The sequence below is a fragment of the Harmonia axyridis genome, chromosome 2, assembly GCF_914767665.1.
Source record: "Harmonia axyridis chromosome 2, icHarAxyr1.1, whole genome shotgun sequence".
Lineage (NCBI taxonomy): Eukaryota > Metazoa > Arthropoda > Insecta > Coleoptera > Coccinellidae > Harmonia > Harmonia axyridis.
In genome coordinates this window covers 20,825,587-20,848,681 of record NC_059502.1, presented here as the reverse complement: position 1 = coordinate 20,848,681, position 23,095 = coordinate 20,825,587, and the positions used below count along the sequence as shown (strand labels likewise).

The window sequence follows — 23,095 nt, the reverse complement described above, 5'->3', positions numbered from 1 at the left end:
AATTGTTCTTGTTATAATGGAGTGAGTTATGCTGAAAGAACATAGATTGATCGTAGAAGTGGTTGAAATTGGAGAAATTTTAGGGATTCTGAAAATGCCCTAATTTTGCATAACATAATGAACTATATCGGGTTTTTCACCATAATTTGACCCCCCCCCCCCTTTAACTTTGTTACTAAAAGACGAACAAAAAAATGTTTTCTACAAAAGTTTCACGAAATCGACTAGTGGTTTTTAAAATTATTTCACAAAACGAAATATATACACAGTGGGCAACATATTGGTTGCAACTTCATTTTTTCAAATGGAACACCCTGTATATTTTTTTATATTTGACTAGCTCTTTTTCCCTTGATTTCGAATATATAACATATGTTTGGTCAATCTCTCTTATTCTGAGTACCACAGAGTTTCAAATTTTGAGAACCACCTGGCATGCACATTAATGAGTTTTCAAGTGGTAGGCTGCGATAACTCAAAATGCCCTTTTTTGAGTTATCTCGTTGGCAACGCTATGACATACGTTTTTCACTATAAATTGGAATTGCATGCAACTCCATATACCGCTTTCTTATTTTTATTGTTCTTCACATAAAGTGAAAATATTTCAAATTTTTCCGCTTCTGTGTAGTGCATACTCGATGAATAGTTTCTTTCAATGACAAACGTATGTAATATCGTTGCCAATGAGATAACTCAAAAAAGGGCATTTTGAATTATCGCAGCCTTCCACTTGAAAACTTATTACTTAGCTTGCCAGGTGGTTCTTGAAATTTGAAACTCTGTGGTACTCAGAATAAGAGAAATAGACCAAACATATGTTATATATTCGAAATCAGGGGGAAAAAAGCTTTAAAGTTTTTTAAAATGATTTCACAAAACGAAATATATACAGAGTGGGCAAAATATTGATTGCAACTTCATTTTTTCAAATGGAACACTCTATATATTTTTCGTTTTGTGGAATCATTTTAAAAAAACACTAGTCCATTTCGTGAAACTTTTGTAGAAAACATTTTTTTGTACTTCACTTAGTAACAAAGGTAAAGGGGAGGTCAAATTATGGTGAAAAATCCGGTACATCCTTAACAACACCCATCGTTGTGTCATTGAAGTCTCACTAAATTTAAAATACTGCAAACTTTACTCATCTATTATCTTGAGAATATCTCAAATCAAGGAGCGGCTTAAAAAAAATGAAAAAATTCTTGGAGCATTGAAAATTCGATCACAGATATTTTTCGTCAACTCGAGTTATCTATCAGTGCGCTGAATGTCCAAAAGGTTAGAAACCCAAATACGGTATTCATTTTAGAAAAATAATATTTAGTGAATACTTTATTCAGTACAATTTTGGCGAGGCATTTAGTATTGCGTGATCCTCTGTAGTAAACTTTTTGGAGAAATGATTATTTCAATTCATTTTTTCTTGATTTATTGCTTTCACAATGAATGGATCGCGGTCTCGAACTATCATAATCAATGAGGTATGACAGTCGATTTCAACAAATTTCTTGCAAATATCACTTATAGTTTCCGAGAAAAGGATTTTTTTCTAATCGATTTTGGATTCTACAAATGATGTAAACACTGTCAGCAGTTTACGTTTATCTAGGTTAAAAATAAGAATTACATTCAAAAGTTTCCAATTTTCCTCACCCTTTGTCTTATGTCAAAAAGGCGTATCCAAAAGTTTACTGTTAGGATTGATACATCAAAATACATAGCATACAATATATTGTATGCTCTCGAAAATACCTTTTTTTTGGAATGGAGATATTTTACAGTCACACTGCCAAATTCATTACATTTTACCACCACAACCAAAGCTCTATGGGGTCTACATGACGCGGATTACGTGTAAATGCTAAATATCCATGATAGGTCAAGAGAATTCAGTCATCTGGTGTGAAAAACCATTGGCTAATCCAGCGATAAATCATTTCAAAATGTGAGGAATGTCCTATGTCTTTTATTATTAAACTTTAATTTCTTCCTATTTATCATTGAAAGTAAGCTGAAGAAAAAAGCTTGCAACAGAACGGCGCTAAGTGTCATACCGCCAACAAAAACTCGGCGTTATTGCTGCAGCAGCTTTATGAGCATCAAAGGTGAAAACATTTCGAAAACACATCATCGTTTATCTTGTACTTCATTTCAAACATCTGAAGCGCTAATTGAACATTGAACCTTTTACACCTCTCCAGTTCGTTATTTAAATTAATCGTTCGACATGAAACACATCTGTTGAATAACAACCCTATGAATTTGCATACATGTCCACATTCTACTCAAACGCCGTGTTAAAATAAACATCATTCCATTTCGCCAATAGCACGAATGTATAATTTCAATTAATTATCAGCATTTATCGAATCGACGTAAATATAATAAGGAAAAAACTAAGCGGTAGTAATGGGTATTTTTTAAGACTTAAGAACTTTAAATAATAACAAAAGTCAGAAATATTATTGCATTGAATTTTTCATTGTTATAATCTGGTAGATGATAATATTGGCTTCCAATACTGCAAGAATTACTAGTTTGTCGGCATAAACCAGTGATTTAACATGGCCACATACAAAGTAATCAAGGGGCGTTAAGTTGCACGAACGAGAAGGCCAGGTAACAGAACCACTTCTGGAAATAAAGTTGGCACCAAATTGATTTTGCAAAAAATTGAAGGTCAAGCTGCGTCCGTCTTGATGGAACCAAAGGTCGTCGATGTTTAGCCAATTAATTTTAATAAATCAGTGAACATGGCTCTCTAGCGCCCTCCATTCAAGGTAACTCCAGCTTCTTCCTAATTTCGAAAGAAATGAGGACCAATGGTACCAAACAGTTAATTTTAATGGATGAAATGGTGATTCGTTAATGGCATGATTGTCTTTGCTCCATATATGGCATATATGACGAAGCCATTCAACCAGAAATGAGTTTCATCATTAAACACAATTCTTCGGTAAAATGCTCATCTTCGTCCAGTTTCAAATAAGCCCAATCAACTAAAATGCAATCTAAACGATGGGAATTTGGCTTCAATTCCTGCACAAGCTATGTTTTATAGGCACTTAAGCCCAAGATCCTCATGCTAAAGTTTCCACGTAGTCGGAAGACAAAGGCCAACAAGTTGAGAACGAGGACGTATCGACATTTCAACGTCTTCTTCAACACTTCGCGCTACACCACCAATATTCCCTTCAGTAAGCACATTTCTTTGTCTTGTTGATGGTTTTGAATCGAGAAGAGTAAATTTAGTGTGAAAACGATCAATAACTGCACAAATCGCTTACTCAATAGGCCGATTATGTTGATCGTAAAATGGACCAAGTGTTCTACGAACTTCTCCGAACAGATTTATGTTTGTCAAAGAAAATTTTCTCGATTTGGAAGCATGGTTCTGGCGTTAAACGATTCATGATGAATTTCTAAACTTTACTGAACAGAAATGTCAACACGCTTTGACATTTTCTACTGTCAAACCTTAGACAAAAACCATCGAAAATTAATTTCAGGGGACATTTTGCTTTTCTATCGAATTCGATTGGTTTTATCAATGGACAGACGTTCGTGTAGTCAATTTTCTGTAAACAAGGACCAAGACCGATGTTATCTTTTTATGTCGCGTAGGGAGAAACCTCTGTTCGCGGTATTTCCAGCGTTGTTCGCCCAACCGTGACGACACATACATATGTGGAACGTTGTCCGCTCGGTACTCTGATAGGAAAGATGAGAATCGAAAGACAATACGTAAGTTGAGTAGAACAGAACCCTGTGTTTAAGGAAGGCGCCTTCATTCAGAAATCAGAATCGACGCATGCTTTGCGCTCCCTAGTTAAACAATGGATAATAGCACTGCTTCCATTAAATTTCTAAATTTAGCATATGCCCATCGAACACCTCGCTATTGAGGTCAAGGGTAAGACGACAAATTCGGGGCTCTACTTCGTTCCTTGTCGTTTTCGGTGGCAAGTGGAGACTTGAATTTTCCCCAAAGAAGGGGAGTTTGCTTTGTTTCGGACTGTCATCGATGAAAAGAATTTCTTTATCAGGGTTTGGAGAAAGGGCTTCCAGATGTCTGTTTTCCTCCCGGATTGTTCTATTTTAGGTCAACTTGACAGCGAAAAGCTTACTGACATAGAAACTCACTCTCGTTCAGTTTTTCTCACCCTTGTTGAGGTGTCAGGTTTGGTCTGACGGCGTTCCTCTTGGGACGTTTTACTTATTCATTATTTGATATACCTAGAGGAAAACTTAATTTAGTATTCTTCAAATTATTTATTATGAACTCTACTAGCAGAAGGATACACACTTTTGATCATAGAGTAATAAACATAGGTAGAGGGAGTATACGCAATTTTTACATGTCCCCAGCATGGTTAGATTACGTTGTCGGATTGTGATTCATTTTCAAATCCGCAATTTAACTATATCATTATGAATATTGAATGAAATATATTTATTTGAGTGATTCCCGATTAAATATGGAAATTTGAATATTTGGAATCAGATATTTTTCCTAATTGTTGAATTTATAATAAGCAGAAATTTATTATTTTCTGTATCTATCTCTTGAAATCCAAGGTTTGGAAAATGCTGTCCTAGTGTCATGGGTTGTTTCACGTCGTTTGACGCGCTTGAAGTTTGTTTTCTGAATTTCGGATATAGTTAAGAAGTGCGTTCTTCGTGGAGAAACTCGTGAATTGAGTGGAATATCATCTGATATGTTTTTATTTCCGCGAGTTTTTTGTCAAATTTGATAGTTCATGTTGAGGACAAAATTTGCTTACTGAAAATGACATATGTTGCCTCTATCTATTTTTTTTTTGTTTGGTTCACTCTGTGTATTTCCAAACAATTTGAGAATGGTGCTCTAATCGTCGTAAAAAATTCCAAAATTTCAGCTCTTAACCGTATAGAGCGTAGTATCAATGGTGGAACAGTTACACATACAGTTATGTGGTCTCCAAGTGTGCAATTCGTTCATAAGTGAAATTGTTGGTTCTTTTTTCATTATCAAACCCTTCAAAGACTGAATAAAATAACTCTCCCAAAACAACACCACGTAATTGAACGTCCGCAGTCGATTGATAGTTTGATAATCGGTAAAATATCAATCGATAATCGGTAGTACCGATTATCAATTGATTATCGATTGATAAATCACCGGTTATCAATCTCATCTGATCCTGGATCCTACTTATTCATTATCGATTGATAGTTTGGTAATCGGTAGTGCCGATTATCTAGGCTCAAATGAGATTAATAGTTTACCGATTATCAAACTATCAATTCATAATGAAATACTGATTATCAATTGATTATCGATTGAATTTGATAATCCATTTTTCAGTTTGACTTATCTTATACATATTTGTATGGCTTATGGGATCAATAAAGGTTATTATTATAAGAAATAAAGGGATTATTATTATTATTATCCCCGACTTTTGCCTATACGCGTAGGATTTCTCCTCGCCGTCGGCTTCTCACTCCTCGCTAAGAGGAACATTCACTCAATCCCAGATATTTAAAATATCAGAAGGGTTATTATTATTATTATTATTATTATTATAAACTATCAATGGATTATCAATTGATTATCGATTGATAGTTTACCGATTATCAAACTATCAATCGATAATGAATAGAAGGATCCAGGCTCAGATGCGGTACGAATATTCGCATTTGCCTCGTTGGTTTGTGGGAACCTTCATCCATACGAATCAATGAATCACTAATTAATAATTAAACTCGAAGTTTCTATGCAGAATGGCACCCAAATCAATCGCAAGAATTAACATTTAAACGCCCGTCTAATTTTCCCGTCGCGATCTCGCAGACCGCCTGGAAAAAACAACGTCGTCCCGTTCTTGGCGCGCGTGATTCACGTAGAAAGCGCCGCATCAGATTTGCATCCGCGATCGGGGTCCGGTTCCGACCTCGGCGGTCGTTTCGCGAGCGAAAAGGCCATTAGGGTCGGCCCGTACTACAACACGACAGCAAGCAGCGGTTCGCCTTCGGAAACGGGGTCAGCGCGGTGCGGGTGGAGAACGGGGTCGATTTTCTCGTCAGGAGTTTTCGCTGCTTTACACGTGTAGGTACACTTTCTTCCAGAGGAATCGATAAGTCTTCACGGAGGGTGACGTGACGGTCCGATCGGAACACACGAGTCGAATCGATACAGGGTGCAAAATATTCGAATTGTCGATGGTGGTATGAACTGAATTGAGCGGATAGTATTGGCGAATATGGGTTCACGAGGTGAATCTTTTGGAGGTATGAAATATTGTCCGTTTACAATGATTTATTATCTCAACCTCCGGTTAGATAGATTTAACTGACACTATGAATTTAGACACCAACTGACTGCTGCCAGAGTTATCGAACCTAAGTTAAGGTTGTCAGTTGAATCTAAGAACCCGAAGTTGATGATAATGTTCTCAACTAATATTATTTTATGAATTTTGAATCGGACATGCGAACTGTATAAATCTTAGGAATACATAGAAACAGGGCAATTTCTAATATTTGTATTGTTAACGTTTTCATATGTTGACGATGTACTTATTCTGATTATAATTATTTTCTCGGTGATGAGTTTTATCTGTACACGTGTAGGTACTTTCTTCCGACGGAATCGATAAGTCTTCTCGGAGGATGACGTGACGATCTGATCGGTACATGGAAAGACCGAATCGAGTCGATACAGGGTGCGAAATATTCGACTCGGAGGTCGTGTTATGAACTGAATTGAGCTGAGAAGTCTTGTAGATTATGGGTTCACAAGGTGAAGCTTTTGGAGGTATGAAAGAATGTTTATTTACATTTATTCACCTCCGCTCAGCTAGATTTAACTGACACCGTGAACTTAGACACTATTGCCTGCTGCCAGAACTATCGTAGCCAAGTACAGGTTGTCAGCTAAATTTAATGAGTTGAAAGGAACTTTACGGACTTTAGAAGTATGCATCTCTATAGTATATTTATTTCTCTAATTCTGTGGTTATTCCGTTCATTCTTCCACATCTTGTAGAACAAAATCGTGCGAGAATATATCAGAAACGCACAGTTTTCATGGTTATATTTTATTATTCTATGTTGGTACTCCGAACTTTCCGCCACGGCTTTATCTGTCAATTCATCAATTTGCCTTAAAGAAATCAGTTCTGCCAACCAACATTTTTCAATGCAAAAATCACTGAATAATATTTATGGAAATATTTCATTAATTTCAATGAAAATGCAATGAATTAGAGAAAATAATGTATAATACTCGTACAGAAGGCTCATTCTACCACTCGTTCATTCCAAAACTCGCCACTTCGTGGCTCGTTTTTGAATTTTGAACTCGTGGAAGAATATCAATGCCTTCTGCACTTGTATTATAAATAACTATTAAGCAATGGTATGATTTCACGAAGGGAGTGTCGTAAATGCGAACCGTACACAAACCGTTTAATTTCTAATATTTTTATTGTTAATCTTTTCAAATGTTGCCGATGTGATTATTCAGATTGTGCTTATTTTTTCGTGAGGAGTTTTGACTATTCACGTGAAGGTACTTTCTTCCGGTTAAGTCGATACAGGGTGCGAATCATTCAAATCGGTGATCGTGATATAGACTGAATTGAGCGGAGAAGTCTTGAAGATTATGGGTTCACGAGGTGAAACTTTTGGAGGTATGAAAAATTGCCCGTTTACTATGATCTATTATTCTTCTAACCTCCGGTTAGCTAGATTTAACTGACACCCTGAACTTAGATACCAGCTGCCTGCTGCGAGAATTATCATCGGTAAGTTCAGGTTGTCAGTTAAGGGCCTGTTTCACCACCTTCTGTTGTCGTCCCGGATAGCCTAGTCGTAACTTATCAGACAGATATCACTAAAATTGTGTTTCACCAGTGTCGGATTGGTTGAAGTGACCACTAAACTTCTGGATATATTAACACCTATGTCCGGTGGCCTCTATATTCTTAGCCAGCAAATAACCGAACCTTCTCTCATGAGTCACGACAGATCCTAATCATGACAGGCCAGTGGCGTATCCAAGAGGTGGGTAAAGGGGGTAATTATCGCCCAAAAACTCGTCGGAATATTCATAGTTCAAGCGGAATCAGTTTCCAACCAAGATAAAATATATGTATGCAGAATGTTGTTTGTTTCATTTATTATCGATATGATAATAGGAAAAAATATATTTTTCATCCCGCCTTATCACTACTATGGATCCGCCTTTCTGACAGGCGTCATTCAATTACACAGCCATCTGTGATGTACAAACGAAAATGACAGGTTCCTTGAAATCGAAAAAAATGTCCTGAACATAGTCCACAAAGTTTTTTCTTATAGCAATTCACAAGATATTTAACTGAAATTTGAATCTTTCATCATGTGATATGCAAATTTTGATTTTAAATCAACTGGGTGATATTTTTGTGGAACAGTGCCCGCTTCTTTCCTCCAGAATTTTTTTTGTGGATTGTTAAGAAAAATGTAAAAAGAAACGGTGCAGTACAAAACTTTTTAGTTTCTTGTAATTTTGTCGTATCTGCGACCAATTTTGAGAAAAAAAATTCCAAACCACTCTCTAGTAATCCTCAGGAAAATCCAAATTATAATCAAGGTTCTGTCATTGAGCTGTGATGAATAAATTAATTATATGTTTTTGTAGCTAAGATTTATAAAGATTCGATAAATTGGTATAAACATCTGAAAAAGAATAGGACTACAAGTAACTCTGTATTTCAAAAACAAAGCGTTTGCGAGCCCAGGTTCATAGGACTCTTTTCTTGAAACTATACAAGTTTTCTATTTTCCTATGAACCTCCAATTTAGGAATGCACTCTATACACACGAAAATTAAAATAAACCAACGTTTTTAAGTATGCCATGTATGAGTTGATGAACCTATGTATAAAAATAACTACATGCTCTCATGCACCAATAAAGACGATATCATTTTTTATAATCATTAATCCACATTTTACGGCGCACCTCGGCTCTCCGATTTCGCTTCCTGGTTCATATTCCCCGGCGCAATCTCTTTCGAATGTCCTCGTCGTCCGTCAACATTCGAAATCCCGTCACGGGATCCTGCAAGCCTTGAGCGGAAAATGAAATCCAAAGGTCAATCCATAAATTCGCATCGAGCAATCCGGTGGAATTTATCGCAACCAGCTGGCAGCGTAACGCTCGCCATCGGTCCCGGCCAAAGTGAAGGGATATCGGTGGCACGAAGTGTGTTCCGCACGGGCCTGTTTTTGGACCCGATCCAATTATGCAGATTGCAGATGTGACGACACTGCCGCTGATCGCCTACGCCGTGGCGTACCGGCCTGAATCTGATGGCTTGATGTTGGCCGACCGCAATACAGTGGATTTCCAGGGGCGTAGGAAGGGGGTCGATGCGGGTGTTATTACAGTTCGCGTGTCAGGTGTATCGAAATGGGCTGGCCTGATGTCGGTTTCTAGGGGCCGATTGTTCCGTGGGACTTGAAGTTGTTTTTTAAACGCCTATATGTGCTTATCTGAAATTGATTTCGGTACACATGTCCAGTACCTCTTACTACTTCATCATAATCAATTTTTAAAGAATTTGGCTTTTCTGTGAAGACCTTTATCTATCACTTGCATTATTGCCCAATTGTCCAAGTTATCTTCATTTCATGGAATCTTGTTCTTTCTCATGTATATATGTCTGCAATCTCCACTCTCTTCTTTCTTGCCAATGCACCAAATTTCACTTTTTTAGTGAGTATACTTCATATAACGGATTTTTCATCATACCTGCACATAATCCTTATTCTGTGTATCTGTTTAACATTTTATATACAGGTTTACAAATAGTAATGATACTATTTAAAGTGTTTATAAGACTACATTGTGTATTATTTTTTGACGTTTCTTATGTCATTTGTGTTCAGTAGGTTATACTATTCCATCATGGAAATATACATGCTTCAACAACGTTCAGAAATTGTTAAATAGTTTCATCATAATCATTGTTCATTATTTGTGCATTCTATGAATGAGAAATTTCAGAGAACTTCATTTAATCGACTTACTTAGTCGCACTGTAGACAAATTTGAGAGTTAATTTTCAGTGAATCGATTAACTAGATAATCGACCACCATGAATTCTTCTTGGATTTCTCTCAGTATTCACAAATGAGTTCCGATTTTGATGAAGCAATGTCTAAAAGTTTTTGAAGCGTGTATAATTCCTTACTGAACACAAATGATATAAGGAATGTCAAAAAATATTACACAATGTTGTTATTATAACCATTTCAAATTATACCATTATTGGAAAAATCTTTAGTACATATTTTGATGGTTGTGGTATCAATTTCAGTTCGGCTGAAAATTTCGGATGAGAGTTCTCTTTGATTTATGATTATTTTTGAATTTTCAATCATACATCAACAATCAAATGAGCTTGTCAGCTAAAATTGGAGAAAACACAATCCTGAGGGAAATTTATTTTCGTCTTTGTTATCGAAATTATGATGCCTATACTTGTGAAAGTGCCTTTAGAATAGTGGCGAGGTTGTTGACATAAAATAACAATTTCAAGAAATGCCCCAAATTTCCAAAATAATGAGTTTCGGAAGTGAATATGAAACAATTTCAATATTTCTGCAAAATTTCGTGTTGATCTTGCCACCAGAATCATAGACAATTCAAGCAGAAATACGGAAAAAAAATACGAAGAAGCGCTGACTTCATAAGCTTTTGAGTGCTGGTTCATCCATGCGCCTATTACGCCCTTGGAGACCATTCGAATGTTTAAAGTTATGTGGTCTCCGAAGGCTCAATTGGCGCATTCCTCATTTTCTTCCATTCGATTTTCAAATTAATAAATATTTCACACATTCAAAGAATTGCAATTTTTGTTGTACATAAAACTACTCGTATATCGAATACAAAAAAATTGAATTGCGACTATAATAAATAAGTGATAGGGTTCGTTAGCCTTTGTACCTTTCTTCACGCTCTGTTTTTATCGTGTACGAGTACGTTTGTCTCCGACATGAATGATAATAAAACGCATTATCATTAAATGTATGACCTTCCTTGTGACAAACAATAGCTTGAAATTTTTACAGTTCATTATTGATGACATGCTTTGTTTGGTGTCTATGACGCGCAATACTCATGTTTATGTTTTGAAACTTCCCATCAAATTTCCATAACAATCTAATTTATTATTTTTTTTTCAGGTAAGCGAGAACTTTCTGAATATGTTCTTGTTGGAAGTTGGCCGATTTTAAGGTAGGCTTCGATTATACAGTCTGTTCTATCAGTTTAATGTAAATGAATCATTCACAATATAACTTACATATATTACACTTTCGATTAAGTTAAAGAAGAATGAAATTGAAAGTGCCGAAAAAAATACATTTCATATAGTTATCTATAAATGAAGAAATTAACTTTATAAAAAACTCAAAATTTACAACTTCTCCAAGAGATAGTTTTTCAAGGGTAAAAAACATTGTTCATCAAAAAGTTAGTCTTCAATTAAACCAATATAAGGATACAAGTATTAATTGCAAATCTTTTCATGTCCTGAACGTTCCTTCAAGAGAACATTTTCTTTTAAATAAAACGATTAGTTTCAAATACTGAGAAAGTAATAATTCTTCTTATTTTCCACAAAAAATTAAAATATCCAACTCGACTCGATGTAATCTCGTCTAGACTCCGAGAACCGGAAAAACTAATTTGTTCAGAATAAAATTCAAACAAGAATACATAGTTCCAAATTTTAATTTCTTAAGACGGTTAACTAAATATACTTTCATATCGTTTGTTTGGTGAGATTATGTCTAATCTGAATGTGTATGTAAATATAAGCGACATGAATTAGACAAATATAATTTAAGTCGTTCTGAAGTCGATCGTGCAACGGAGATCAAATATTTCATAAAATATTGTTTAAGGAAGTCTACATAATACTGTATAAACATGTAAAATATATATTGTATAATATTGTGTCATTTTATGATTATGTGATTATCAATTCGGTTTGATTCGTTAAGTCGAATAAATATAACATTGTAAGTAAAAATCATTAGAAAATGTTGAAAAAAATTAAACCTCCACACCAAGCCCTGACCACTTTAAAAACCTCTGGTTTTGCAAGTTTTGAATATTCATTCATATGAAAGAACTTTTTCGATTTTGATGAAATTTTGTATGGATTTTGAAATTCGGTCTTAAGTGGTAAACTTGCAACTATCGGAACATACATATTCAACGATTTTGATGAAATTTGGTTCATTACAAGTTATAAGTTGTTCCAAAGAAATTTCAGTGATTCCGGACGAATGTTTTATTCATAAATGGACATTTTCCGTAACTTAAATATTTCGCATTGTATCCCATTTTAATAAAATTCAGTTAATGTATTAATTTCGGGTAATAAAAGGTTCCGAAGCAATTTCAGCATTCTCTTATCGTAACTTCAATATTGCACATTCTACCATTCCGATTTTGATGAAATTCGGTTAAGGCATTTTCATTTATAGTAATTAGAAGTTCCAACACAATTTCAGCTCTCTCGAATGATCGTTTAACATTTTGCATTCACAAACGTACGAAATTCTCTTAACTTCAATATTTCACATTCTTCTTTTCGATACTAATTCGATCTTAATGAAATTCGGTTCAGATATTCATTTCTCTAATTCTGTGGTTATCCCGTTCATTCTTCCACATCTTGTAGAACAAAATCGTGCGGGAATATATCAGAAACGCACAGTTTTCATGGTTATATTTTATTATTCTATGTTGGTACTCCGAACTTTCCGCCACGGCTTTATCTGTCAATTCATCAAATTGCCTTAAAGAAATTAGTTCTGCCAACCAACATTTTTCAATGCAAAAATCACTAAAATATATTTATGGAAATATTTCATTAATTTCAATGAAAATGCAATGAATTAGAGAAAATAATGTATAATACTCGTACAAAAGGCTCATTCTACCACTCGTTCATTCCAAAACTCGCCACTTCGTGGCTCGTTTTTGAATTTTGAACTCGTGGAAGAATATCAATGCCTTCTGCACTTGTATTATAAATAACTATTCTAGCAATAAGTGTTTTCAAATCGATCTCTGCTCGAAGAATCTGTGTAAATTGCTCATTCCAAAATTTGCAATTCTCGTAACTTCAATATTCCACATTCAACTCTTCCGATATTGATGAAATTCGATTAAGGCATTCATTTCGGTAATAAACAATTAGGTTCTTCCACATGATCTCCACAAAGAAATTCTCATAACCACAATATCTATTTTTCTTTCCTGCACTGATCCGATTTTGATGAAATTTGGGACGAATATTTGTTTGGAATATAATTGGTTTCACAGGGAATTAAGACTTTTCGAAACTATTTGTGAGCGTTGCGTATGCGTAAATCAGATCTTCTTGGGAGATAATGTTCCTATAGGCTGTTTTTTTCAAAACTGAAGGACGAGGGTATAAAACAGAAATTGCATAAGAAGTGATAGGGATCAAAACATTTTGTCGTCTCTTGTAACTCATCAACCTTGAGGCCACCACGTTCAGTCATCTAGAAAGAATGAGGTAATCGGAACTGTAATAATAGAGTGGCATAGATGGCCATGAAATAATGAGCTCAGTGAATCATGATGTCCAACAACTATCGGAGAAAGTCGAGCAGATTGATAATCGGCTGGATCCTATGCATATAAACAACTCGGTGGAAATCTTCGGGGACCAGAGTAATTAACGAACGCCTTACCGGGAACCCACGTGATATTATGTTATTTTAGCGACAAAGAAACAACGTTGAAATAGGCCGAAATGCCGACTCATAAAAAAGCTATGGTAAACAACGCGTTCGATGCCCTCGTAGTCCATGTGGGTAGAAGAATGAAGACCGATTACCGTTGTGAAATTGTTAAGTCTGCGTGATTAGATTTTTTGTCACCAAAAAGTGTGTTTAAGTTTATCATGATGAATTGAATCGTTAGGAAAAAAAGAGAAAGAAACATTTAATTCAATAATTTTCATCTCAAACTCCAAAACCCAAGTTCCAGGAACGTTTATTAAAATTCAATGCCGTCATCAAAATATTAATCCTCCAAATTAAATTTTTAACAATTTTTTGCTAGTATGAATGAATATAAATGAAATGAATAGAAGGAGCTTATTAGCTACCTGTCCAGTTTAATAGAGGATTAAAATTCTAATGCAGCTGCATTAAATTTTAATGAACGTTTCTGCAACTGAGAGTTGAAGGTAAAAGAATTAATATTTTTTTTTCTAAAGGAACAGACAGCAGTCAAATGGAAAAATTGTCACAGGTTAATTTTTCGGAAATATTGTAGAATAGGACCTCCTGCACAATAAAGTATATGGACCCAACTCAATACTACAACTTATTTTCAAGATACAAGGTATCGAAGTTTTCAATAAAAATAATTGTTAGATGAGGGAAATTCTATTAGTTCATAATTAACCTTGTAATTTAAAAAGTCGTCTGGGGAACTTTTCATTTTTTTTTGTACACGAGAACACTATTATAATGTCAAACAGTATTGGTTTTGCTATGACCAGTTTTTGAGATATACAGGGTAATAGTTTATTACAAAAGTTGTCAAAAAGTTGTAAACAAAGAAAATGTCATGCAGAGTAACGGTAATAGACATGTTGGTGTTTACGTATTGTTTGCTCATTGTAAGACTCAAGGAAAAAAATCTTAAAAGACCACCGATCTGTTTTTTCGAAATGATTAGATATCAGAAAGCATATGATAGATATCTTGATACATTGTCAAGTTACAGGGCGTTACTTTAAAATATTTCGCTATATCTATGATCCATTATGAGTATCATATGAAACATTAAAATTACTGGAAAAAACTTTGTAGAATTTTTCGAATATCTCGAACAGAAACTAAGATATAGCGTAATATTTGAAAGAGTCGTTTTCCAGAAACGCCCTGTAATTCGAGAAAAATGTTTCTTATAGTCTTTCATATAGTACTTGAGATACTCCCAGTGAGCATCGAATTTGGAACACCCTGTACCATTTATTTCATTGTACAATGACAAAATAGCAATAAGTAAACGGCACTCTCAACTCTGTATGAAATTTGTATACAACTTTTTCACAGCTTTTTCAATAACGGTCGCCCCCCTGTATATTTCAAGAACTGGTAATAGTAAAACCATTATAACATCATAATAGTGTACTCGAATTTTGTGATAATTTCATGGACGAGTTTTTCAAACTAATTATGGCTAATCGAGTTTTGTTTGACTCTCAATAGTTCTTATTGAAAACCAGTTCAAACTTATTGCCCTATGGGTAAGCAATATTTGTCGCGCAAAAGTGTGTCATTGAAGATGTTACTTTATAGAAATGGGATTTTCCAACTTAGACACCATGTATCTCGAAAACTAGTCATAAGATTGAGTGTCTTCAGACGTTCCTGTTCAGGAGGTGTAATATACTAAAAATTCGAAAAAATAAACTTTGACAATTTTTCCATTTGACTGCTGCCTAGTTGAGTTGAGAAAGTTCAAAAAGGTTCAATTATTTTGCTCATAACAGATTATTTTTGTATAGATTCTCCAATAATAAACTGAAATGAAAAGTCTTCTATTACATTCTTTATAAGTATCCGAAATTAGATCAAATAGCATTCTTATTCCATTTATCACTGAATAAGAAAAAATGCATTAAAAGTAGGTCAGTTCACTTTCATTCTAGGAACTATATTTTGACATATTATTTCGGTAGTCGATTAAGTTTTCAACTCCACTTCGAAATGCCGAGGTTTATTTCAGGATAATATGTTTTGACTTGAACCCTGTAGTTTAAATTGGGAACTACTCGGGTTATAATTCATGCCTATTCATCATTCGGATGAGAATTTCAAACAAAAAATTTTATTCAACCGTAGTTGCTACTGATTTGAACGCGGATAATTAATTATTTAGTGTCCTTTGCTTCTGCTATATACAGGGTGTGGATAAAGTATAAAACCAAGTTAATATCTTTTGAACGAAAAGGATAATATTTATGAAATTTTGCAGGTGAGTTCAATGGCGCAAAATTCATCTGATGTACAATTTTTTGTTGATAATTTACGTCCGATTGAACCGGAAATGCCCCTCAATTTTCTCAATTTATATAGGATATTATTGATGAATGTAAACTAATACGAGGAGAGGTCTTGGACAGAGTGACTCAAGAACTTTTTGATAGGATGGCACATTGTCAGGAGGTGAAGAGCTGGTATTTTGAACATTTGATATAATTTTGTTTAAAACATTATTCTCAATAGTGCAGTAAATAAATTGAGCTATTCTAGGAATAACAGTAAGTTATTCCTCGTTTTTATTTTTACCCTGAAAACAGGAAGGGCCCATTCGAAATCCCAAGCTCTTTCAATATTTGCAAAGATACAGGGTGATTCACCGGGAAGCCTTATTAGACGTTTATGGAAAACTAATCATAATTTTGAGCTGAAAATTTGCATATTGGGGTTTGAGACAATGATCTTTCTCGGTTTTTCCTCATTTAAAGTTCTTCCTGGATAACTCTTAAAGTATTCATTTTAGGTGAATGGTTTGCTGAAGTAACCCCCACTATTTTTGTACATAGAATCGACTGAAAAAATAAAAAATATAGGTTCTAATTTGAAAATCTTGGGTTTTGATGAATTTGAGTTGTCCAAGTTCATGATCTTCTTATTAACACCCTGTACATTTTTGGTCCAAGCCGCAAACAGTCTTATAATACTACGTATTTGTAGCATCAAAAAAAAAAAAACAATTTTCGAAAAATGCTTTTTCTGCTAAAATATTAAAAAAATGCGAGTCCTCATCGCCACCATTTTTTTTATAAGAATCCTAATAACTCATGAACCGTTGAGTTTTTACCCAAGGTATGGCATATTGCCGAAATTGCCATAAAAAAAGCTATCTAATGAAGCAAACATTATTATTCCGGTATAATCGGAAGTTGTAGAAATCTGAAAATATTTTAGGGGGAAAGATCATTGTGTCAAACCCCAATATGCAAATTTTTAGCTCAAAATTATGATAAGATTTCCATAAACGTCTAATAGGCCATCCCGGTGAATCACCCTGTATAAAGGATGTCCCATATTTAAATAAAAAAAGTTGAGGGTTTTTCCGATTCAACCTGAAGTATATTATCAACAAAAAATTGTACATAATTTCATAAATATTGTCCTTTTCGTTCAAAAGCTATTTATTTGGTTACATGCTTTATTTACTCCTATTGAATTATAAACTCATTATTGAACTGCCTTTGAGCAATTAATAGTATCTATTAACAAACAGCGTGATTTATAATAACTCACTACTATAACTCACTATTATAAATCGGAAAATATGGATCTGTGCTTCTATACTTCTCTGCTTCTATTCGATTGGCCGAAAGGGAACATTCCATTATTGTTATTGAGGGGAGGAATGTCCGAGGGAATGTCACTTTTGACGTTTTCAAATTAAGTTGATATCTAATTATTGTGAATGTTTTGCTGAAAACGATTAATTCAGATAGTGAAGATGAAATATTATAAAGGTATACATTTCCAAAAGACAAACAGCTAATGTTACCATACAGAATTAATTGCCCGAAAAAATATAAAGGAGTTTGAAAAAATTTTCAAGATTGGTGTAGCAGTAATATCATTAAGTAATCGTTTACAGGGAATATTTTTTGGTATATTTTAATGCATTTTTATAGGCAATTATTAAGGTTTTTCAATAAATTTCTATGTCTGTACTCTGTACTGGATTCGAGCTAGCCGAAGCTAGTTCGATTGTGATTGGTAGCACTAAGTTTCCATATCTTTTGTACGGGATCGAGCACATTATGTTTATTTCCCGTTCCTTATGTCTTTATTCGAAGTCTGTATTTTTTTCTTTGTATTTATTGATATAGTCGTAGATAAAGTATAGTATTCAACTTGCGGTAATGGTCATAACTCACTTGATGAATTACAGCACTCGCCTGCGGCTCGTGCTGCAAACATGATCTGCGTGAGTTATGACCTACATTACCGCTCGTTGAATAATATACTATTATACCACCTCAATATTTCAAAGTTCATGTTTTGAAAAGTATAAATATGGCTGTAGAAAATTTTTTCCCTTATAATTTCAAAAATACAAATTCCATCAAGATGAAACTGAAAGTTTCTGAGGAATTCTCAAATTTAATACATTCAAATTTAATTGTAAGGTTGGTAAATTCCAAATGGATTTATCGCAGATCTTATTATAAGGCATAATGTAAAGTACTTCCCCTTCCTCTGTCCCCGATTACCTTGGGGTTAACTGTGCGGAAAGGCAATCTCGAAATTACCATGTGATAAAATGTTTCCTCAAACGGTCCCTTCGTAGTTAACGACCTTGAAAGAAGTTTTGGCGGAAGAAATAAGACGTTCGGCCGTCACGTTCAGTCAAATAAGTACATCTGCCGTGACAATTTGTTCTGCAATCCTGGATCGCTGGATTTCGGTGAAGGAGGAAGAAATCTATTTTCCGGATCTGAACACGTGGCCACTGTCAAATGAGGAAATAATTGCGTGGTGAAGATAATTTGGAATCGTTAGCAACTGTAAAAATAATTGTGTCATTATCGAATTCGGACGAAGAGGCGTCGCAATACAAAAATTGAGGCTCCGGCTCCTTATTCTTTATTGTAAAAATCACCAAATACACTTGGGATGTCAAATGAAACACTGCGAACAAAGTAAATTACAGATTATGCTTATTTAAAGGGCGGTTGGTCCAGTGGGTAAAACCGCTCACTCCTAAATAAAAAATCCTCAGGCATTGACGAAGTCGATAATAGATTACTCAAAAACTTACCATAAAAAGCCATCGTCTAACTAATGTATATTGACCAAATTCTTAGAAAAAGAGTGTAGTAATACCTATACCAAAAAAAGGAAAGAATCATAGCCAACCCACAAGCTATAGACCAATACATCTATTGCCAACCATTAACAAAACCAGCAGAAAAAGTTGTCTCGGATCGACTTAATAAATCTTTGAAAGAATAAAATATGCAGAATCCTTATCAAGACAACAGTGTACTTCAAAATTTCCATAATTTTCACCGATATCATAACGAATTACATCAAATCGAAAAACAAGGAAATGTTGCTTCTAGACATACAAAATGCATTTGATAAGGACTGGCTCGAGGGTCTATTGTTTAAATTGATCAAACTTTAAACTTCTCCATCCTTAATCAACGTTTTACACTCATACTTAAAAAACAGAGCATTTGTGATTGAAGTCCAGAAAACACTCTCCGCATCAAAAAACATCGCGGCAGGTGTCCCACAAGGCTCAGTACCTGACCCCATACTTTTTAACATTTTCATTCATACCAGTTTTTTCCAATCTGAACAATTCCCCCTTGAAGCCTTACAAATATTTCAAAATAAAATACTTATATTAATTACCAATAGCAATAGATATACCAGAATCAAGGACTTACATAAAATGCGGAACAAGAAAAAATAGCAAAATACATCATTAGAATTTCTAACCATTTCTAACAGGAGCACTGCCTGCAATTTTTTTGCAGTTTCTTTCGTTCCTTTTTGGTCACTTTTGACTTCTTGATGGTTTTGACTTGTTGGCACATATTTTCCTCCTTCAAATATGATCGTAGCTTCATACCTGTATTTCTGACATCTATTTCATCTGAATTTCATCAATAGTACGTTAAATGTTGAATTTCAATTGTCAAAGTAAGCAAATACAAGGTGTCACACGATCCGTGAGGATGAATCGCTGGACCATTTCTTGACTTAATTTCATCAGCAAATTCTGTTTGAAATAAATCGATTATATGGTGGCTTTGTTAGGTTTCGTCATAAAAAACTCTTCAAGAGTACAATGTTCGCATGAAACTGTTTATTGTCAAATATCAGGTCTAGCCACAAAGTGCGACACTATCGCTCCTAAGGGTCAGTTTCATAATACACCCGAAAAGGCTCATCGTGGTAAAGACCGTTTCATTAGAAAGTCGCCCTCAAATGGAATTTGAAAGTGGCTCCGGTTTCATGAGCATATTTCGTTCGTCTTTTAGAGAAGGCTTTCTTTTATTTGTAAATGTTAAATTTCCTAGGGTTGCCTACTCTAAGAACTGGTGATTTATTGTCTGCATTTGGGAATATTTCATAGACATTTTGTGCATGAAGTGAAAGTTAATGAAGGTCCTTAATTTCAAATATGATAATTTTAACAAAAAAAGTTTGTGTGATAGAGAAGCACGTGTGATGAAAATGACACAACAGAATGAGGTTATTTTTTGTAGTCATAGAGCATGCGTGAAGAAAAGGAACTTGCCATAAAGGGCCAATATCAAGACTTTATGAGGAAGGACATTTGAAACCTTTTTCTAACCTCAAAATGGGTTTATGAAAAACGATAAATTTGTAAAGAAGATTTCTCACGGAAAGCGAGACTTTACTTTCGTTTATGAAACTGGCCCTAATATGTATAACACTATACTATTCGCCCCTATGAGACATTCCATAAGTTCGGAGCTATAACAATCCTGACGAAAAAAAACGAAAATCCAACCTTGGCCCCTCCGTGTCATCCGAAAACTTTACGTCATAGCGAAATATAACCTGGGTCCGATTTTCTCGCAACACTTTCGTGTCGGCAAAGCGCCTTTCTTTCACGCAACATCTCTGAAATATGAAAACGGTCATAAAGCTCCCTCTCTCCGATGCGCTCCAATTACCATTTTCATTTGGCTGAAAGATCCGGCCTTGGCACTTTGAACTTGTCCCCTCCGGCCAGATCTGGCTCGCAATTGGCGTCATAGAGGTACACGACGGACGGCCATAACGCTTAATGCCCCTTTTTTTTCGCGTTCATTATCGCATTCCGCAACGTCTACTTCCTCCAACTCCACCCCGGACTGGTTTGCTCCGCGAAGATTACTATCGCTGGACAGTGGCGGATCCAGGGGGAAGGATAAAGGGGGTAATAACCCCCAAAACCAAGACCGTAGCCACAAGAAAATTTCGGGGGGGATTCCCTCTATTAGTGTAACGTCACACACCGCTATTTTTGGTTCTCCTGTCAGTGTTCGGAATCCAAACAAATCAATTGTCATTCAAATTAGTACAGTGTCGTTGAAGGAATTGGCTTATTTTCATGAATAAGAGTATTTGAGGAACAATTTCAGTATTAATTGAAGGAACGAGGTTTATACCAGTAAGTTTGAATCCTGTGTCATTCCCCAGATTTTTTATGAAGCCGTGTTTATTAGTTCGAACTTACTGGCATTAATCTCGTGGCTTCTGTCTATCAATTAATAGTAAAATCGTTCCTTAAATAATCTTATTTATCAAAATAAGCCAATTTCTTCAACGACAACGTACTAATTTGAATGACAATTTGTTTGTTTGGATTCCGAACACTCACAGGAGAACTAAAATGGCGGTGTGTGACGTCATCACTAATAGAGCGTATAGTAGAAAAACATCAAATTATTTTGATAAATAAAAAGGTGCTGATAATCCACATGGGCGTACAACTTTGCTTCTGCCGTTTTTTTTCTGAAATTCGAGGCTTTATTGTAAAAAACTGGTTATACATTTATGTTTCAAAGTATTGTCCATCGCTGGCCACTACTTTCTCCCATCTTTCGGGCAGCGTACGAATTCCGCGTTGAAAAAACTTCTGAAGCGATCCACGACTCCATGCTGGTCGGCCAGGCCGTGGTCCGTGATTGAAACAAGTGATAGTCCGAGGGAGCAACGTTTGGTGGGATAAAACTTCCTATTTCAACGTTTCCAAGTATGTCTTGACCACTTTCGTAACATGAGTTCAAGCATTGTCATGCTGTAAAATCACGTTATCATGTCTCCGGTTGTATTGCGGCAGTTTTTTTTTTCAATGCTCGGCTCAAACGCGTTAATTGCGTTCGATAACGATAACCTGTGATTGTTTCAGTCGGTTTCAACAACTCATGATATACTACGCCGAGCGTGGAAGCATGGCCAGTATATCCCCATGATTTTCTGAGCTTGAGATTATAGTAATGAACTCATTTTTCGTTTCCAGTCACAATGCGATGCAGAAATCCCTTCCGTCTTTGTCTTGCAAGCATCTGCTCACAAGCAAACGAACACCGTTCAACATGTCTTGGCTTCAATTCGTTCGACACCCAATTTCCTTGTTTCTGAATCATTCTCATGACTTTCAGGCGTTTCGAAATGGCTTGTTGCGTCTCTCCCAATGATCCTGCCAATTCTTGTTGCGTTCGATACGGGTCTTGATCAAGTAATGCCTCCAATTCGAAAACCATCTGCATCTTCGAAAACCTCTCTTCCACGTCTTGGTGGTCTTCGACGTCAAAATCACCGTTCTTGAAGCGTTGAAACCACTCCATGCACGTTCTTTCACTAATAACGTCCTCACCATAAGTATTTGAGAGCATTTGATGAGCCTCAGCCGCTGATTTCTTCATATTAAAGCAGAAAATTAAAACCTCCCGCAAATGACGAAAATTTGGCTCGTAAGTTGACATGTTTAATCGAGAATAACTATAAAATAACCATTTATTGCAAAACGGGGGAAGCAAAGTTGTACACCTAATATTATACAGGGTGATACACCGCGATGGTCTATTAGAAGTTTATGGAGAACTAATCATAATTTTGTACTGAAAATTGGCATGTTGGGATTTGACACAATGATGTTTCTCTCTAAAATATTTTCAAATTTCTACAACTTCCGGTTATACCGAAAACAGACTCCTACTTTCTTATTTCAAATGGCAGACCCAGTATATTCTTGCCTATTGCTTATTTGATGACTTGCTTGGGTATAAAATCAACGGTTCATGAGTTAATGAGATTCTTATGAAAAAATGTGGTTGATTTCAAATATTTCTGCAGAACAAGTTTTTTTCGAAAAAACCTTTGTTATATTCTATTCTGCCATTACGCAGTATTATAACACTGTTTGCGTTTCGGACTAAAAATGTACAGGGTGTTCATAAGAAGATCATGAACTTGGACAACTCAAATTCGTCAAA

General features: G+C 35.3%; 1 protein-coding gene across 7 annotated transcripts in view; it reads left to right on the top strand.

Annotated features, from left to right (window-relative positions):
- The window catches only part of LOC123673676 (serine/threonine-protein kinase tricornered), a 185,229-nt gene that overhangs the window by 141,662 nt on the left and 20,472 nt on the right, over positions 1–23,095 (top strand). Inside the window, exon 1 of one of the 7 annotated variants that reach the window (XM_045608276.1) lies at positions 6,237–6,279. The exons of the other annotated variants lie outside the window; for them this stretch is intronic. Within the exon in view, the coding sequence (XP_045464232.1) occupies positions 6,252–6,279 (28 nt within the window). The 5' untranslated portion in view covers positions 6,237–6,251. Of the gene's footprint in view, positions 1–6,236; positions 6,280–23,095 lie in introns of those variants that run through there. 7 annotated transcript variants of the gene reach the window in all.